Source organism: Hyperoodon ampullatus (genome assembly GCF_949752795.1).
Source record: "Hyperoodon ampullatus genome assembly, chromosome: 9".
Taxonomy (NCBI): domain Eukaryota; kingdom Metazoa; phylum Chordata; class Mammalia; order Artiodactyla; family Ziphiidae; genus Hyperoodon; species Hyperoodon ampullatus.
This window is the reverse complement of record NC_136922.1, coordinates 65,841,852-65,857,546: the sequence shown is the minus strand read 5'-3', so window position 1 is coordinate 65,857,546 and position 15,695 is coordinate 65,841,852. Positions and strand designations below refer to the sequence as shown.

The 15,695-nt window shown below is 42.1% G+C and overlaps 1 protein-coding gene across 2 annotated transcripts in view; it reads right to left on the bottom strand.

Moving 5' to 3' along the window:
- Positions 1 to 2,903: 2,903 nt before the first annotated feature.
- The window catches only part of BMPER (BMP binding endothelial regulator), a gene marked incomplete at both ends in the record, with an annotated part of 250,484 nt that continues 237,692 nt past the window's right edge, over positions 2,904 to 15,695 (bottom strand). For both annotated transcript variants that reach the window (XM_079711187.1, XM_079711188.1), the window contains 2 exons: positions 2,904 to 3,085; positions 13,099 to 13,229. In XM_079711187.1, coding sequence (XP_079567313.1) covers positions 2,904 to 3,085; positions 13,099 to 13,229 — 313 coding nt within the window. The remainder of the gene's footprint in view (positions 3,086 to 13,098; positions 13,230 to 15,695) is intronic.

Here is a 15,695-nt window from a genome sequence, read left to right as displayed (position 1 = left end):
GCAACCATGCGATTGATGTGATTTGATTTATGCAAGAAAAATGTATCAACGACCTACCAGTTACTTTTCTTAATTAGGGTAATGTATTCATGGGCATTTACAACATTATTCTCTATACCTTCTTGTGTGTCTGAAATATTTCATAGTAAGAAAGAGTTTTCCAGTCAAAATGGTTTTTTCATGTTCAACAAAAGCTGGGGAAAGAGACAACCGCTGGTTTTTCTCAATTTGAGGGGAGGTGCCCTTTTACAAGCTAGTGGTCATGTCACCAAGTCCAAGCTTGTACTGCTCACCACATGACAGGCCAATAAATCAAGAGATGAGTTGCTGGGGCAAAGGAATACCGACCTTATTCAGAAAGCCTGCAGACCAAGAAGATGGTGGATTAGGGTCCCAAAGAACCATCTTACCCTAGTTAGAATTCAGCCTTCTTTTATACTAGGAGGGGGTATGGTTGGTTGGTGTAAACTTCTTGGTGTCAGAATCCTTTGTTATTGCAGCTGTCACATAGGTTTACAATGTTCCTATAAACCTTCAACAAGACAAATGTTATTCTCTGTTCTGCAAGTTTTTATCTCTGTATGAATGGAAAAGCGTTATACCTTGAAAGGTCAGAGCCTTGAGAATGGAGTATCCTGTATATTTCAGGCTAGAGGCAACATTCTTAACTTGCAGCAAAAGCAATAGAATACAAAGGTTAAAGGAAAAGAAATGGATCCAATAGGGGGTCAGATTTGTTTTTCCCTATTACAGTCAGATACTCAGGAAAACAGCGAGTTTAAAGGGGTGGCTTTTCACCTGAAGAATTGGTAATTCTCAATGTGCTACCCTTTTAACAAAAATTGCCATATTGTAAATGTCAACAATTCATTTTTCCTCCTAGTGCAAAACTTTTAGTTTAGGACTTTCAAAGCATTCTTATTTTCACAGGGAGAGGAAAAAGAACTTGCTTTTACTGAGCACGATCTATAGTCGGCCCTGCGTATCTGCACGGGTTCTACCAACCGCAGACTGAAAGTATTTGGAAATAAATTTCCAGAAGGTTTCAAAAAGCAAAAACTAGGAGTGTAAAAGGGTTTGCACGCTGCGTCTCAGGTTACTGTGCAAGTAATCTCACTAGCGGCGGAGTGTTTAGGTCTCCTGATCCTCAATCCTGCCCATATACTACAAAGCCTCTTTGTGTTGCAGAGAAACAAATTATGGCCCCAAATGCTTAAACAGTTGTGGACAAGGTCACAAACCACACCTGGAGCCCAAGTCTCCTACATCAAAGCCCCCTTTCCAAGTGCAGCACTGAAGCACTGGCTACCTTGGGTCCAAGATACTGAGGTTGGTTATGGCCCAAGCACAACAATGACAACCACATTCCCTGGTGTCCCAGACAATCACTGTTACACTGTGTGACTTATTCAATATTCTCAAACAGCTGGAGATGCCCCAGTAAAAAATCCAAACTAATCCTTTAGCTGTCATGAATATATGTAACAGGAACACAAATGTCTTAACAAGCAATGGCACTATGCTGACTGTCAAAACTTTGGAGGTTTGCTATTATCTACTAATAACACTCTTTTATAAAAATGAGTTATTGTAGGGTATATAAAATATATCTAAATAAAGCTGTTAAAAATGGATGAACCTGAATTTGCCATAGCTTATTTGTAAAGTATAACACAACACATCTTGAAATAGAAAATGCGTTGTTTTAAATCTTAAGCCCTTTATTTACTACAATGCAGAACATTTTATTTTTAGATATCAGTGGGTTTTGTTTTGTTGACATGTTCACTTATTCAACTGAAAACCAAAGTCAGGAAAATCACATGGTGACCAGTAGTAAGAGCAAGCATGTAGACCATTCTTTGTACTGATGTTAAATCAACAGATCAGTAAAGCCTTTCTTTCTGTCTAATAATTAGGACAAATTTGCTGTTGCCAAAGAGTGTTGGTCTAGGAATCCTCTAGAAATATAGGCTTTCATTTCATACATGGGATAGTCACAAAATGGAGATAGCTTACTTTAACTCATTGGATTTGCTCATCCTAAATTGCTGTGAGATTCAGAGAAATGGATATTTTGTCATACGTTGTGCAACAGTTTCTTCAAATACCTGCTCATCCTCAATAAAACTAACAAGTCATCCAGACACGCCAACATCTCAGTGTGGGACACAGAGGTGGACATATCCATCATACACACATATAAAATTAGGAGACTCAAGGAATATGCAAAGATGGCAAGAAATCATTTGATTCTTCGGTTATGCTCTAGTGACAAATATATATTTCTTGGCAACCAGCCAATCAGTTTTGGAAATAATATCGGACCATGACCCAATAAAGTCTAACAGCCTACCCCTTGCTTTCCGTGCACCATTAGAGCCTGTCGCCAATCACTAGCCATATTTCTCAGGCATACCTTCCTTTCTTTGGAAGCATGAAATGCCCCTAGATAAATCTGCCATTCTCCAGAAAAACACACTTCCCATTCAACTGCAAATCCGATTCAAATCAAAAATTAATTCAGGCAGGCAATTTAGATTTCTTAGAAAACTTCTTAAAAATGACAAATGTATGTGATGGTAAAGCCATCCAATATGTCTGCATGCTGCCTTATTAAATTAAAAACACCTGGTTTATTTATACAATGTATTCAATGGCTTACAGATTAGGATCCTGGAAACAATACGTCTTATAGCAAAAAATATACATATAATAATCCACCTATAGTTTATATAAATGATGAAGTGTTTCTGGATATATCTATATATCTATATATGTACACATATATACTCTGTGTGTGTATTTGCAGAATCAGCACACAAATATCGCAGTCTTTCATTGGCTCTTCCACTTCAGTGTCAAGAACACCAGGTTCAAAGTCTGAAGGAGCGGAACAAAGGTCACCGCTGAGGACAAAGGACTGGCTTGATGCACCTTCCTTTGTGAAGGACCAAGTTTGCTGGACAGTGACAACCAGCAACACACGGCTTATTGCAGGGACCGATCTCATTCCAGTTGTCACAGGTCTTGGCACATCCCGGGCCACAGGTATCATACACGGCACCGTGCTTACACTGGGTGGCTGAAAAAGAGGAGGTGATGTAGGTGAGATGTGGGGAAACCATTAGAGCCAGGTTAATTCACCCTTAGCCCCATGCCATTCCCGAAGGCTCACGTCACTCATGGCACTGGTCTCCCCATAGCACAGGTGCAACTCTGCATCCTAACAAAAGAATAACAAACACCCAACGCTGCCCAAACCCTCTAGGAACCACCTGCACCTAGAAAAACAACATCAAAGATCCACCTGCTGGTCCAGCAAACTTCAAAATAAAATAAAATGAAAAAGCTTTATTCCCAGATTGGACAAAATATACATTAGTCAAGCTACAAGGAAATCTATAGGTTATTTAGGTATTGAGAATAGTATGAAAAGTTAACTCCAAATAGTTCTTCCAGCTATTGAGCTGCGATGAATAGAAATAATTTCTGCAACCACCTCGATATTCAAATATACAGAATTACACATACAGGGAAAAAACCTGCCAAGGGTATTGGAAATGAGTGACATATTTTAATCTAGTGATCATGTGTTGAATTAATCAATTTGAGACAAATTGAGCAAGAGTCGGGTAGGGACCAATGGAGAAAAATTAGATGTGTGACTGGGGAGAGGGAAGTAGCTGGCTGGCTGGTCAGAGAACGTAAAAATGATGATGTAGCCAAATCATAGCAAGTCACTATCTTTGTTAACTTGGAGCTGAAATGATTTTGACAATATTCTGAGACTTCCTGAAATTCATGAATACAGTTGTCAGAAAAAAACACTGCCAACGTTCTGGAAGTTTTATGACACGTGGACTTTTCCATCTGAGTTACTTCCAATGACAATCAAAGGCGCCACCCCTCATTCTCAGGAGTAGGAATGTTGATACATGCAGGGATTTAGAACAGGGAACCAGGCCGCACAGCAGGAGGTGAGCGGCGGGCAAGTGAGCGAAGCTTCTTCTGTATTAACAGCCACTCCCCAGCACTCGAATTACTGCCTGAGCTCCGCCTCCTGTCAGATCAGTGGTGAAATTAGATTCTCAAAGGAGCACGAACCCTACTGTGAACTGCACATGCGAGGGATCGAGGTTGCGCGCTCCTTATGAGAATCTAGTGCCTGATGATCTGAGGCGGAGCTGAGGCGCTGATGCTAGCGCTGGGGAGCGGCTGCAAACACAGATTATCATTAGCAGAGAGGGTTGACTGCATGGAGACCATAATCAATCAATTGCTTGCAGACTCATATCAAAGCCCTATCAGTGAGTGGCAAGTGAAAACAAGCTCAGGGCTCCCACTGATTCTGCATTATGGTGAGTTGTATAATTATTTCATTATATATTACAATGTAATAATAATAGAAAGAAAGTGCACAATAAATGTAATGTGCTTGAATCATCCCCAAACCATACCCCCTCCCCACCCCAGTCCATGGAAATATTGTATTCCACAAAACCAGTCCCTGGTGCCCAAAAGGCGGGGGACCGCTGATTTAGAAGAATCCTCTTGAAGAACAATAACAATCCAGCCTCCAGCTGCACTTGCCATTGTCTACAGTTGCTGACACACAGCTCCTAGAACGCTTGGAAATCTCCAGAGTGATGAGTGTCTTTTGTATGCTGGTAAGGACTGGTGCCTAGGGTCCCTAGATAGCTTCAGGATGGGGGTTGGTTACCAAAAAGACCAAGGCATGATTAGAGGGTTGGAACTTTCGGCCCCATTTCCCAGGGATGGGGAGAGGGATTGGATACTGAGTTAATCACTTTCAGCCAGTGATTTAATCAATCATGCCTGCATAAGGAAATTTCCACACAAAGCCCTAAATGACTAACGGACAGGTTCAGAAAACTTTGAAACTGGCAGACACATTTAGGTGCTGGGATTATGGTGTCCTCACTCCACTGGGACAGAAGCTCCTGTGCACTGGGACCCTTCTAGACTTTACTCTCTGAACCTCTTCATCTGGCTGTTCATTTGTATCCTTTATAATAAACCAGTAAGAGCAAATAAGTGTCTTCCAGAGCTCTGTGAGCAATCCTAGTAAATTATTAAGCCTGAGAGGGGAGGGGGTTGTGAGAACACATCTCTCCCCCGACTTTGTAGCCAAGTGGAGCAGAAGTGAGGGTAACCTAGGGACTCAATACTTGCAGCTGGCATCTGAAGTGAGGCGTCTTGTGGGACTGAGCCCTTAAACCTGTGGAGGCCGATGCTAACTCTGGGCAGTTAGGCTCAAAATTGAATGGAGTTTTAGGACACCCAGTTGGTGTCCAGAGTGTTGGAGAATTGGTTGGTGTGAGGAAAAAAAAAAAAACCCACACGTGGTGTCAGCTTATTGTGAGTAAAAACAGTTCGTTTCCAGGGCACTGGACTTTTCCTTATTTCCCAACATGCTACTTATCCATTTTAAAGTAGTCCATCTATGAAACTTACTTCAGTTAAGTAAACCGCATGTGCCACTTGTTTTCCGCCTGGATCCTAACTGACACAGTGGATAAGTAAAAATTTACTACTATTCTTTAAGGCTACTTTCCCTAATGTTACCTCCACCATGTAACTCTAGTATGTTGTTTTGGCTTCTCATAATTTCATTCTACTCCTTAGGCCGCTAGGAACCTCCTGGAGCCAAGCCAAGCCTGAAGACCCTGTCCTCTGCCTTGACCTAGTGCCACTGTCAAGCTTGGTGAATGTCACCACCATTCACCCTATCTTCCCCTCTTTTAGACTCAGTTCCCAGCCTTTTCTCCTGCCTCTCTTGTCTGGATAGGATGTCCCTTGACTGTATACTCAGAGCACCTGGCACCCACCTCTATCCCTGCATTTGCATCATGAAATTATAATCATCCATTTCCTTGTCCTCTCTTTCTCCAACTAAATCTAGGCTACTTGAGGGAAGGGCCGTTTTGTTTATTTTCAGCAGTAGTGTGGTGTTTAACATGTAGAAGGGACTCAGAGAGCTGCTGTGTGATTGATGCATTGATAGATGGATGAGTGAGTGGGTGGATCAACTTAATTCTTCTTCTTTAAATCTCTTAACTTATGCATTTCTGATAATCTTTTGACTTTTCACGGATCCCTTCCAAGTTCTCTTTTTCTCTTTTCAGTGATTAATAGAATATGCTATACATTGGACATGCCTCATAATTTGGAAACACCCTAGCTGAATATCATATTCACAACAAATAATTGTATCCATGTGTTGTTCTATTTTTATGGATCAGTGGTGTTCAAAGCTGGAAATCAGGGTCGACAGAGAACTTCCCAATGCCTGGACTCCCACCCCAGACCAATTAAATTAGAACCTCTGAAGGTAGAAGAACCAGGTTATCAGTATTTTAAAATAATTTTAAAAATACTCCCCAGCACAGTTAATTTTAATGGGCAGCCAAGTTTGAGAACTGGTCCTGTAAACAACCCTCACATTCATGCTTCGGTTACTGTAGAGACTCACGCCTTTTCAGCAAAGAAGAGGGCAACGAATATTTCCAAAGTGGAAGGAGGTGCACAATGGAAGCTCCTGCTGTTTCCCATCTTCCTCCACCTAAAACTCTACTGGAGCTCTTCCCAGTCTCAGTGCACTCATCCTCTCTTATTGATGACTTAGGACATCTGCAGGAGCACCTTAACCCACCTCCCTACTGCCTCTCCTCATCGGCACCCAGCCTTCATTTGCCATTTCTGCTTTCTGACCCGTCTCTTCCAGGAACTTGCTCTATTATTTGTCCTTTTCCACGCACGTTAATCTCCTCTGTCTCTATTGGCTCCATCCTCTAAATATTGGAAACGTTTTCAGGTCAACACTAATCTTTAGCAAAATATTCCCTCACCTATCAGACTTCTTACCTCCAGACTTCACAGAAAAGTTCACAGTCATTTTATCCAGTTCCTGTGCCATGAATTACCATTGGTGACCTACCTTCCTCACCCACCATTTTACTGCAGCAGTTCCTGCCCACGTTTTCCACAATGACCATATCCACGGACATAGAGGCAGTCCCCATTCTCATATGATCTCACCACAAAACATTTAGTCTTTTTGTCCATTTTATCTTATGACACTGAAATTTCTAGGTTCTTCTGCTAACTTCTGGCAAACATCTTCTCTCTCTTGGGCTTATGTACCTGCTCCCTGGCACTAAATGTTCAAATTGCCTCCAAGACTCTTCCCCTGACATTCTCTTCTCTTCTCTTCCCTTTCCTTCTCTTCCTCTCTCTTCCCTTCCCTCTCTTTCTCTCTCCATCAGTTACTACAGTATTAGCTCTAATTTCCAGTCAAAAAGCTCTGAAATTGATTATCATCTGTTTGGATTCTCTTCCCAAACCAATCATTTTCCAAGTCTTAATTCAAACGTCACCTCCTTCGAGTAGCTACCTGGATCTCCCCCAGGATACCGTTCCCTCTTCTTCATCCAACAGCACTTTTCACATTATAGTTATGTTTACTTGTCTTAATCCCCCAATTACTGTGCAGCTGTAGTTCTTAATCGGAGATGCTCACAAGAGTCTCCTGAGGATCTTTTAAAAGATACATATTCCTCAGCCCCTTCCCTAAAGATTTTTGCTCTGTGTCTACAGTGGAGCCTTGGGTAGCTGTAGATTTTAAAGGTTCCAGGGGTCACTACAACAAGCACCCCTGGTTGAACAGAATGAACCACTGAGTCTGGGACTCCTGAGGGCAGAGTCCTTGTCTTCTACAATGCAAAGTTCTGGCACAGGGCCAGGCACAGAGGAGCAGCTTAATAAATGTCTGTGCCTGTTGGATGATGATTTCATCCTAATGATGTTCAATCCATCATCCCGGTTCCCAAGCTGGATTACATTTGGCTGGCCTTAAGTTCATGCTGCTTCCAGAATGCCTCTTTCAACTCACTTTTCCCTCCAGATACTTTGCTCCCTTTCAGATCTTGCAAAGATCCCTTCTAGTATGAAAACTCGGCAGAATTTCCTCTCTCCCACCCATGTTCTTCCTTTTCCCTCCTCTCCTATAGACATGCACTCTCCCATGTCTTTTCCTCTCTCTGACCTCTCAATTCTTTCTTCTAATTCCACCACTTAATTTTCTACTGCTCCTCTGTGACATCTTACCTTTGACTACTGAACACTGAGATTTCCCTCACCATCTACAGGTAGAAATTAGAAGGTTGAAAATGAAGAACTACTAGAAAAAAAAAAAGGATCTTTTTATTCATCTCCATTCAATTCAAATTAAGTCAACAAACATCTACGGAGTATCTACTATGTGGCAGGCATTCTCTTAGGCCAGGGAATCCAATGTGAATCAGATATCATCTCTGACCTTCAGTCTCAGGAGCCTGGAGCCTTACAACCAAATAGGTGAAGAGGACACATAAACAGATTGTTAATTAAGTGCAAGATGTACACGTTAGACAGTGAGAACAAAGAACAGTGGAGGAATAAGAGAGACATCAACTCAACTTGGAGGGTTGGGTAGGGATCCAGGAAGACTTCAGAGGATAGATCCCGCTTAGATCTTAAAAGGTGAGTCGACGTTGTCAGTCAGACAATGGCAGGAAGAGTTTCCCAGGCAGAGACAGCACTGAGAGCCAAGGTGGGGGTGCGGGGTAGGGGGTAAGGGGGTGTCAGCAACAACAAGCAGCCGTGGCGCAATCAGAAATGGGAGGATCCTTGTTTTGTTGGAGGAAGGGAGCATGGGATTTGAGTGGGAGAGCGGGAGGAGACAGAGGCAGAGAAGTAGGCAGGGGCTGTAAGCCTTGAGGAAGAGGAGTCTTGCAAGGGTTTTAAATGGGGGGATGACATGATGAAATTTGCCTTCAAACTGGCACAACTTTTAGAAGATCCTAGAAATTTAATCCTGACTTGGACCTTGTTTTATTACCCTCTGTGAATCCATTTTTTTTCAAACTTATAAAAGGCAAACAATACCTTTTTACAACATAAATGATTTGCATAGGGGCATTTGAAAAGGCTTCATTTGATCAAATACATTTTTTAAAAACCAGGAAACTACCAAAGTGGTTAGGGTTAGCAGGTATTTATTCTCAAGGGGGCACATAAGCAGCTACTCTGTAATGCGTGCAAGGACCATTACACGTTACTTTCTGTGGGACCCCATAAAGGCGCCACGTGTTGACTTTATCAATACGTTCAATAAGTGTAGATCTATGCCCTCTGGAACTCACTGTCCCCATGTGCCCCTACTGTGCTGAAGGTCACAGTGCTGACCTTACCTCCTAATCCTTTACAGGATCCCTTCCCAGTCAGCCAAGGGAAAGATGAGTGTGTATAAGTATAGCAGAGTTGCTGCAGGGCAGAGGCCAGAATCACCTGGAGTTTGTAGAATAAAACAAGGAGGAAACTGCTCCCAGAACCCAGCAGACTATCTCATGTGCTGCCGGAACACACACACCACTCTGGATATCCCAGCCCCTTGCCCACTTAGAAAATGTATTCCTCAAAGTGCAGTGACAATTAGTAGTGGCACCTGCAGGGAGGTTGGCAGAAAATCTACTAAGGATGGCAAAGTAAGATGCAGGAGCGAGGTCATAGCAAAGTTACAGAGTCAGAAGGTACCAAGTAACAAGTATCAATGATAAGGAACAACAAGTGAATAGAAATTGGAAAGATCTACAGAACAAATATTTCCATAAATTAGTGGATGCTCACACAAATAAATATATATTCATAGGTATATATATTTTTCTACAGTGCACTTGCTTATTTGTGTTCTCATAATAATTAAGAACAGTGGCTATAATGCTAATTGACCTAGGTTTGATTCCTAGCTTTCTTAGTTTCCACCTCTGTGATTTTTAGAAAATTACTGAAATATTCTAAGCCTTAATGTCCTTTACAGTAAAATGTGGGTAACAGAATGTTAACATATAGATGAGAGTGGGGATTAAATAAGATAAAATGTAACACAAAGTTCTAGTATAGTCCTTGGGGCAAAGGAGGTGCTTAGAAAATAGTACACATTAATATAAATGGTCGTTAATGAAACTTCTAGAGACCTTCACAACAGCCCTCTGCACATTGTATTGTATTTAGTAACCCCTGCACTAAACTAGAGTTTCATTAGCCCTCCTTGCCACAGCTAGGGGGCATACACTTCATATGTCATGCTAGTGCTAAACTCCAACCTAGCCTGGGAGATGTCACTTGTTCATTCAGAGTTTCTTGCCTGGCTGGTTTCTTATTTGTTCAACTTCCAAGCCTTTTACCCTGGAAAATTTCTCTTCTCAGTATTAAGTGGCCTTAAGTGCTGTCCTAAGTCAAAAGATCTGGGAGCTAAAAATTAGTAAAGAGTATTCTTATAGTCTTCAATATTCCAGATGACTCAGAAATGAATCTACTGAGAGATGCTGCATATCTCCGTAAATACCAACTATCAATTTGTGGAAGTTCAGTGTGAGTGTGAGTGTGAGTGTGTGTGTGTGTGTGTGTGTGTGTGTATAAAAGGTTCCCCTGCAATCAAACATTGACAGAGGTATACTTCACTCAGATGGTTCTGCTAATTTTAAGTGGTAAATGGAACCTTTCAGAAGCCGTATTCCTTTTCCATTAGAAAAGTAATTTTAGCTGCTGAGATTCAGTCCCTGAACTCAGGATCCTGCAGGGGGGAAAGTGCAGTCCTCAAACGCATTGGGTGCACTGAACTGGTGTTAAATACAGCCTGGCATCAGGAAGAGAGGCTTCACATGTTCTGTATCTGATATGATCCTCATCACGGCACCATACCTAATAAAATTAATAAAGTTCTGCTGAGCCCCACATTACACCAGCATGAATGGCTGGGGCTTGAGTCCATATATTTTATTCATTTCAAAGCAGAGAAAAGGAGACGGGCATATTCAAGGTGTGGTGCAAGGGCCCTGTCTCTCAAAACCCTGCCCTTCCTATACTACCCCACACTGAGGCACTAGGTGGGAGGTAAGCCAGTTAGTCTCACCTTTCAGGAGCCTCAGCCATACCTTAATATGAGTTATTTTTATCAACTCAATCCTCCTCTGGGAAGACAGCAATGATAGAGAGGCACTCTTGCCGTGGAAAGGGAATTCAGACATAAAGATTGGACTTGGGCTTGCAGAGGAGAGAGCAAAACCAAAAGGGAAGTTCACAAGTAGATAAAAGGGTCTGAGAGCTTTTTAAGGACATGGATTAGTGACTGCATCAAGGGGTGGCTTGAGGAAGCTTTAGTAACCCCCAAAACGCTCCTTGTCCTACTTCCCCAGAGCCACCCAAACAAGCATACAAATTAATGGCGGTTTCAACTCTGGCTGCAGGTCAGAATCTCCTGAGAGGTTTCAAATGATGCACAAGGCCAATTAAAGTAGGATATCTCGGCAAGGGGCCCAGGCATAGTTTTCTGGTTTATCTTTTAAGCTCCTAGAGTGACTCCAATGTCCAGCCAGACTGAGACCCACTGTCTAAGTGAACACGATGTCCATGCACTGAAAATATAGACAAAGGCAATTCTTGAGCCCTCTTCCAACCGGATGACAGCTCCTGCCCTCCACCAGTGTAGACCCTCTAGAGTTAGCAGCGCCATGAACTGCCTTCTTTTCTAATAGCAGAGCTAAGGTTTCTAGGATTCCTGTAGAATATTGCAAACCCCAGTCTCTCCCTACCAGGAAAATCTGGTCCTTTGCAGAAAAGCACTTGCCAACCCTTGCAGTAAAAGACAAACATTTAGTCATCTCATCTTCAGGTCTAAATAAGAGCAGCAGTTACTACTGACTGAGTATCTTCTATGAGTTGAGCACCCTCCTAAGATGTTTCACGTACGTATCACTAATGCTTATAACTCTGCAGAGTAGAGGTTATTGTACATTTCCAAAATATTTCTAAAATCTCTCTTCTTCCTCCAAACACTGCCTCCATCTTAATCCAAGCCACCATCATTTCGTCACCCCAAAGACTGCAATGGCCTCTTGCCTTCAATCTTGCCCTATTCAACATATTCTCTACACAGCAGCCTCTACATAGGGCGATCTTTCACAAGCAGAAGGAGGGTTGCTTAAAGCCCGTCAGTGGCTTCCATTCTTCTTGGAATAAAAGCTAGACTCCTTCCCAAGACTTGCAGAGTCCTGCAATCCGGCTCTGGCTTCAACTCCACTCTCATCTTGTGCCCCCCGTTCCGCTGCCCCCCACACTGACTCCCTTCCAGTTTGAGAGTGGCTATCTTATTCAAATATGTTTCCTCTGCATGGATCTCTTGCCCTGAGTCCCTTGGATCCTTCAATGCTCGGCTGGAACATCATCCCCACAGAGACGTGCTCCCTCTTCTCCATCTAAGTAGCCACCGACTCCCTCCCCATTTGTTTTCTCTTGCTCTGCCCTATTTGCCCCCTCATGACCCTTACCACACTTAGCAGGTCTCTACCATGCTCGACTTACTATTTTTGTCTGGCTCTCCCACTGGGCTGCCAGCACCTCAGTGACAGGGGCCTCACCTCGTCTCTTACAGTCACCAAAGTGCCCACAGTGCTTTGTTCAATGCCTAGTACTTAGCCACTTTGTAAGAAACATTTCTGGGATGAACAAAGAAGTCCATTTTACAGATATCAAATAAGCTAATTCACTTGCCTGAGATCAAAGAGCTAGAACGACTATTACAGCAATCTGTCTCTCAGAAGGAAAAGAATGTTCTAGTGTTTGTATAGCCATTTCTCTCTCTCTTTCAAAAAAAAACAATCACACTTATCCTGAAGACCTTAAATGACTGTAATTGTCCCGAATCTCCTTTGCTCCACACATAACCTAAACCACAGCTGTGACTGTCCACGTGCTAAGCACATCCTGCTGGTAGCTTGAGGTTAGGAGGATTTTGCAACAGTCGAAATCCTTAAATTGTTCAAATGTGCTTGTCACAAAGCATTTCTCTTAAGTGCTTTCTATCCTGCCCAGTGGGAAGCCCCTGTGTTTTATCAAGTTGAAATCCAGCTGGGCCACTGATAAGATTTCCCTCTGGCCAAGGGAGGGTGTGACCATTCACATCATCAAGTCTCTTCTATTGCTATCCTGGGCACTGGAGTGAGTTTCTGATGTTTGGATCGGCCGGGAACTTCTCACCTGCACAGTTCTGCTGAGGCTCCCAGTGGACGCTGATGCCCTCTCTCTGGCAGGCGCGGGTATAAGCCAGGAATGACTCGCAGTAACAGTTTTTATGGGCTGGACATTCACACATATCTGTCACGCAGGACCTAAGGGACCCAATAAAAAGAAATGAACATTCAAAAATATCAAATTATCAAATGTCCTAAATGCAGCTTGGAGAAAAGGGGTGGGTGGGTGGATGTCAACACTTGATTGGACATTAAAGGTTGCTATTTTAGGTTGGAAACCTAAAAATGATATAAAAAGTCTGTACGAAACCTTACTGGACACCTCTGAATAATGTGACATCAGGTTCCCTTTCTTTTAGAGCAGGACCGGCCAATAGAACTTTCCGTAATGATGGAAATATTCTATAGTCTCCACTGTCCAAAGTAGTAGCCACTAATCATATCTAGCTATTGAGCACTTGGAATGTATCCAGTGTGACTGAAAAACCGAATTTTTTATTTGGCTTAATTTTAATTAATTTAGTTGGCAAACAATCACATATGCCTATTGGTTACCACGTTGGGAAGGCAGCTCTTAGAATATAGTCCCTATTCAAGGTGCTGCCATTTTGTGAATAGCTCTGATATATGAATAACAGGTTCTATTACAATATAACCCAAATAGTGACCAACTTGATGAAAGCATAAAATCTCATGGCTTTCTGAAGACAAACAATTAGGATTCAATTTTGCAATATCTTAGAATCTTAGTCTTTTGAGGAACACACTGAACCTCGTTCTTTAGAACATGGGGTGACAAATTCCAAACAAAGCAAAACTATCAGGCCCCTAATTAGACTGAAAGATAAAGGCGACTGAGCCAAGGTCTTTGTTGCTTAAGTTTAAATATGGAAATGATGGGCCAGGACGTAAAGAGAACTGAAATGTGTTTTAAATACAGACTAATACATTTTCAAACATGCTGACCTCGGAGGCATAATAACAACCTCACACTGGAATATGATATTACAGTTTACAAAGGACTTTCACATGCAGTCTGTCACTGAGTGCTAAATAGGATGTAGCACAGTCCCTGCTTTATAAATGAAAACTTCATTTTACAAATGAACAGATAGGCCCAAAGTCACATTAATAAGTGACAAAAGAGTGAATTAAATTACGCCTCCCGAGACTAGTGCTCTTTTTGTCATAGCATACCACCATCCTCGTCTTCATCTTCCAGCAAGTTTACTGTCTAACAATTTTGACTTAACATTTTATGCAAGATGCTCAAGACTGATAAAATTAGACTACCCTTACTTTTTCCATACCCTGTTCAGTAAAACCTCTTCCTTACAGAATCTAGTTCAAGGCTGGAAGCAGAAAAAAATACTCAAGATTACAAATAGCACCAATGATCTTGAAAAGTGATCAGGACACGGTCATCCAATGTTACTATGTGAGCATTTCCTCTTGGTGTGAGACGTGTACATACCTGATTATAGAGAGTAACCTGCTAGCTCTGGGTGGAGCTGGTGCACTGCCTGCTCTGAACAAGAATTAAATGGCAGAAACCATATTAAAGAATCAGTAGACTCACCGTGTACCCTCAAAGTTATTACATTTCAACACTCAAGGGCACAGCCTTGGGAACTGGGAACTAAACTGGAATAAAAGAGAAATGGATCTGAAGCCTCAAGAGTGCTTCCATTTCATCCAATGAGAGATCATTTTATGCCTGGTACTTAAGACACAATAATCAGGACAGAAAAACTACTCTCTCTTCTCTCTGTAATAATCAAGGCTGTATTTCTTAATACCTTCTCCACTTGTATTACAGAAAACCTGTGAAATTGTGTTCACCAGCAAAGCCTTTCCAATATTAGACACACATGTTGTGTCTTTAAATTCATGTGGAGCCTCCGGGCTTCCAAGAAAAGCCAAATAAAGCCCGTCCTTAAAACAGCCTCTAAATGTCTGAGTATGAACCCTCCTCAACATCATTTCCTTTGTTGTTTCGATTTTTATTTCAGACTAACCCACACTGGTCACATTCATGTTCAGACTTCACAGCAACATTTTCAGCTGCCCCGGTCCTACCCTGCAAGCCCACTTCTGCTTCACATCTGTCAAGCACCCTCTTTCCTGGCCCAGGGGTGTGGGTCTCTTGCCCTTGTATTCAGCTCCCACCGATGTGACAAAATTGGGATGGCACCTCGTGGGCCTGGTAAAATGATGGTACTTGTATGGAAAAGATCTCGACAGGAGGAAATGCATCCTCTGCTTTGAAAGAATGTCTAATGCAATTCTGTAAAATTGTGTGGACAGTCAACAAACAGAACTTAACTTGTTTGTGTGAAGGGATTGCTGGTCAATGTTTTCCTTCTTTTCTCTTTATTCCAGTTGTCTTATGAAGCTATTTATACAATTTAAAATAAATTATGGACAGCTAAATCCAATTCACTGAGACTGTTGAGAGAAAATGTTCTAAGCACATACTTAATAATTGCTACGTACACGTACTCTACCCCACCGACAGACTGCTCTGGGCCCTCAGACACAATCAATTATATAGCTACCCTTTAAAACTAAGGAAGATTTGGGCTTCTTCTATTACTTATTCTA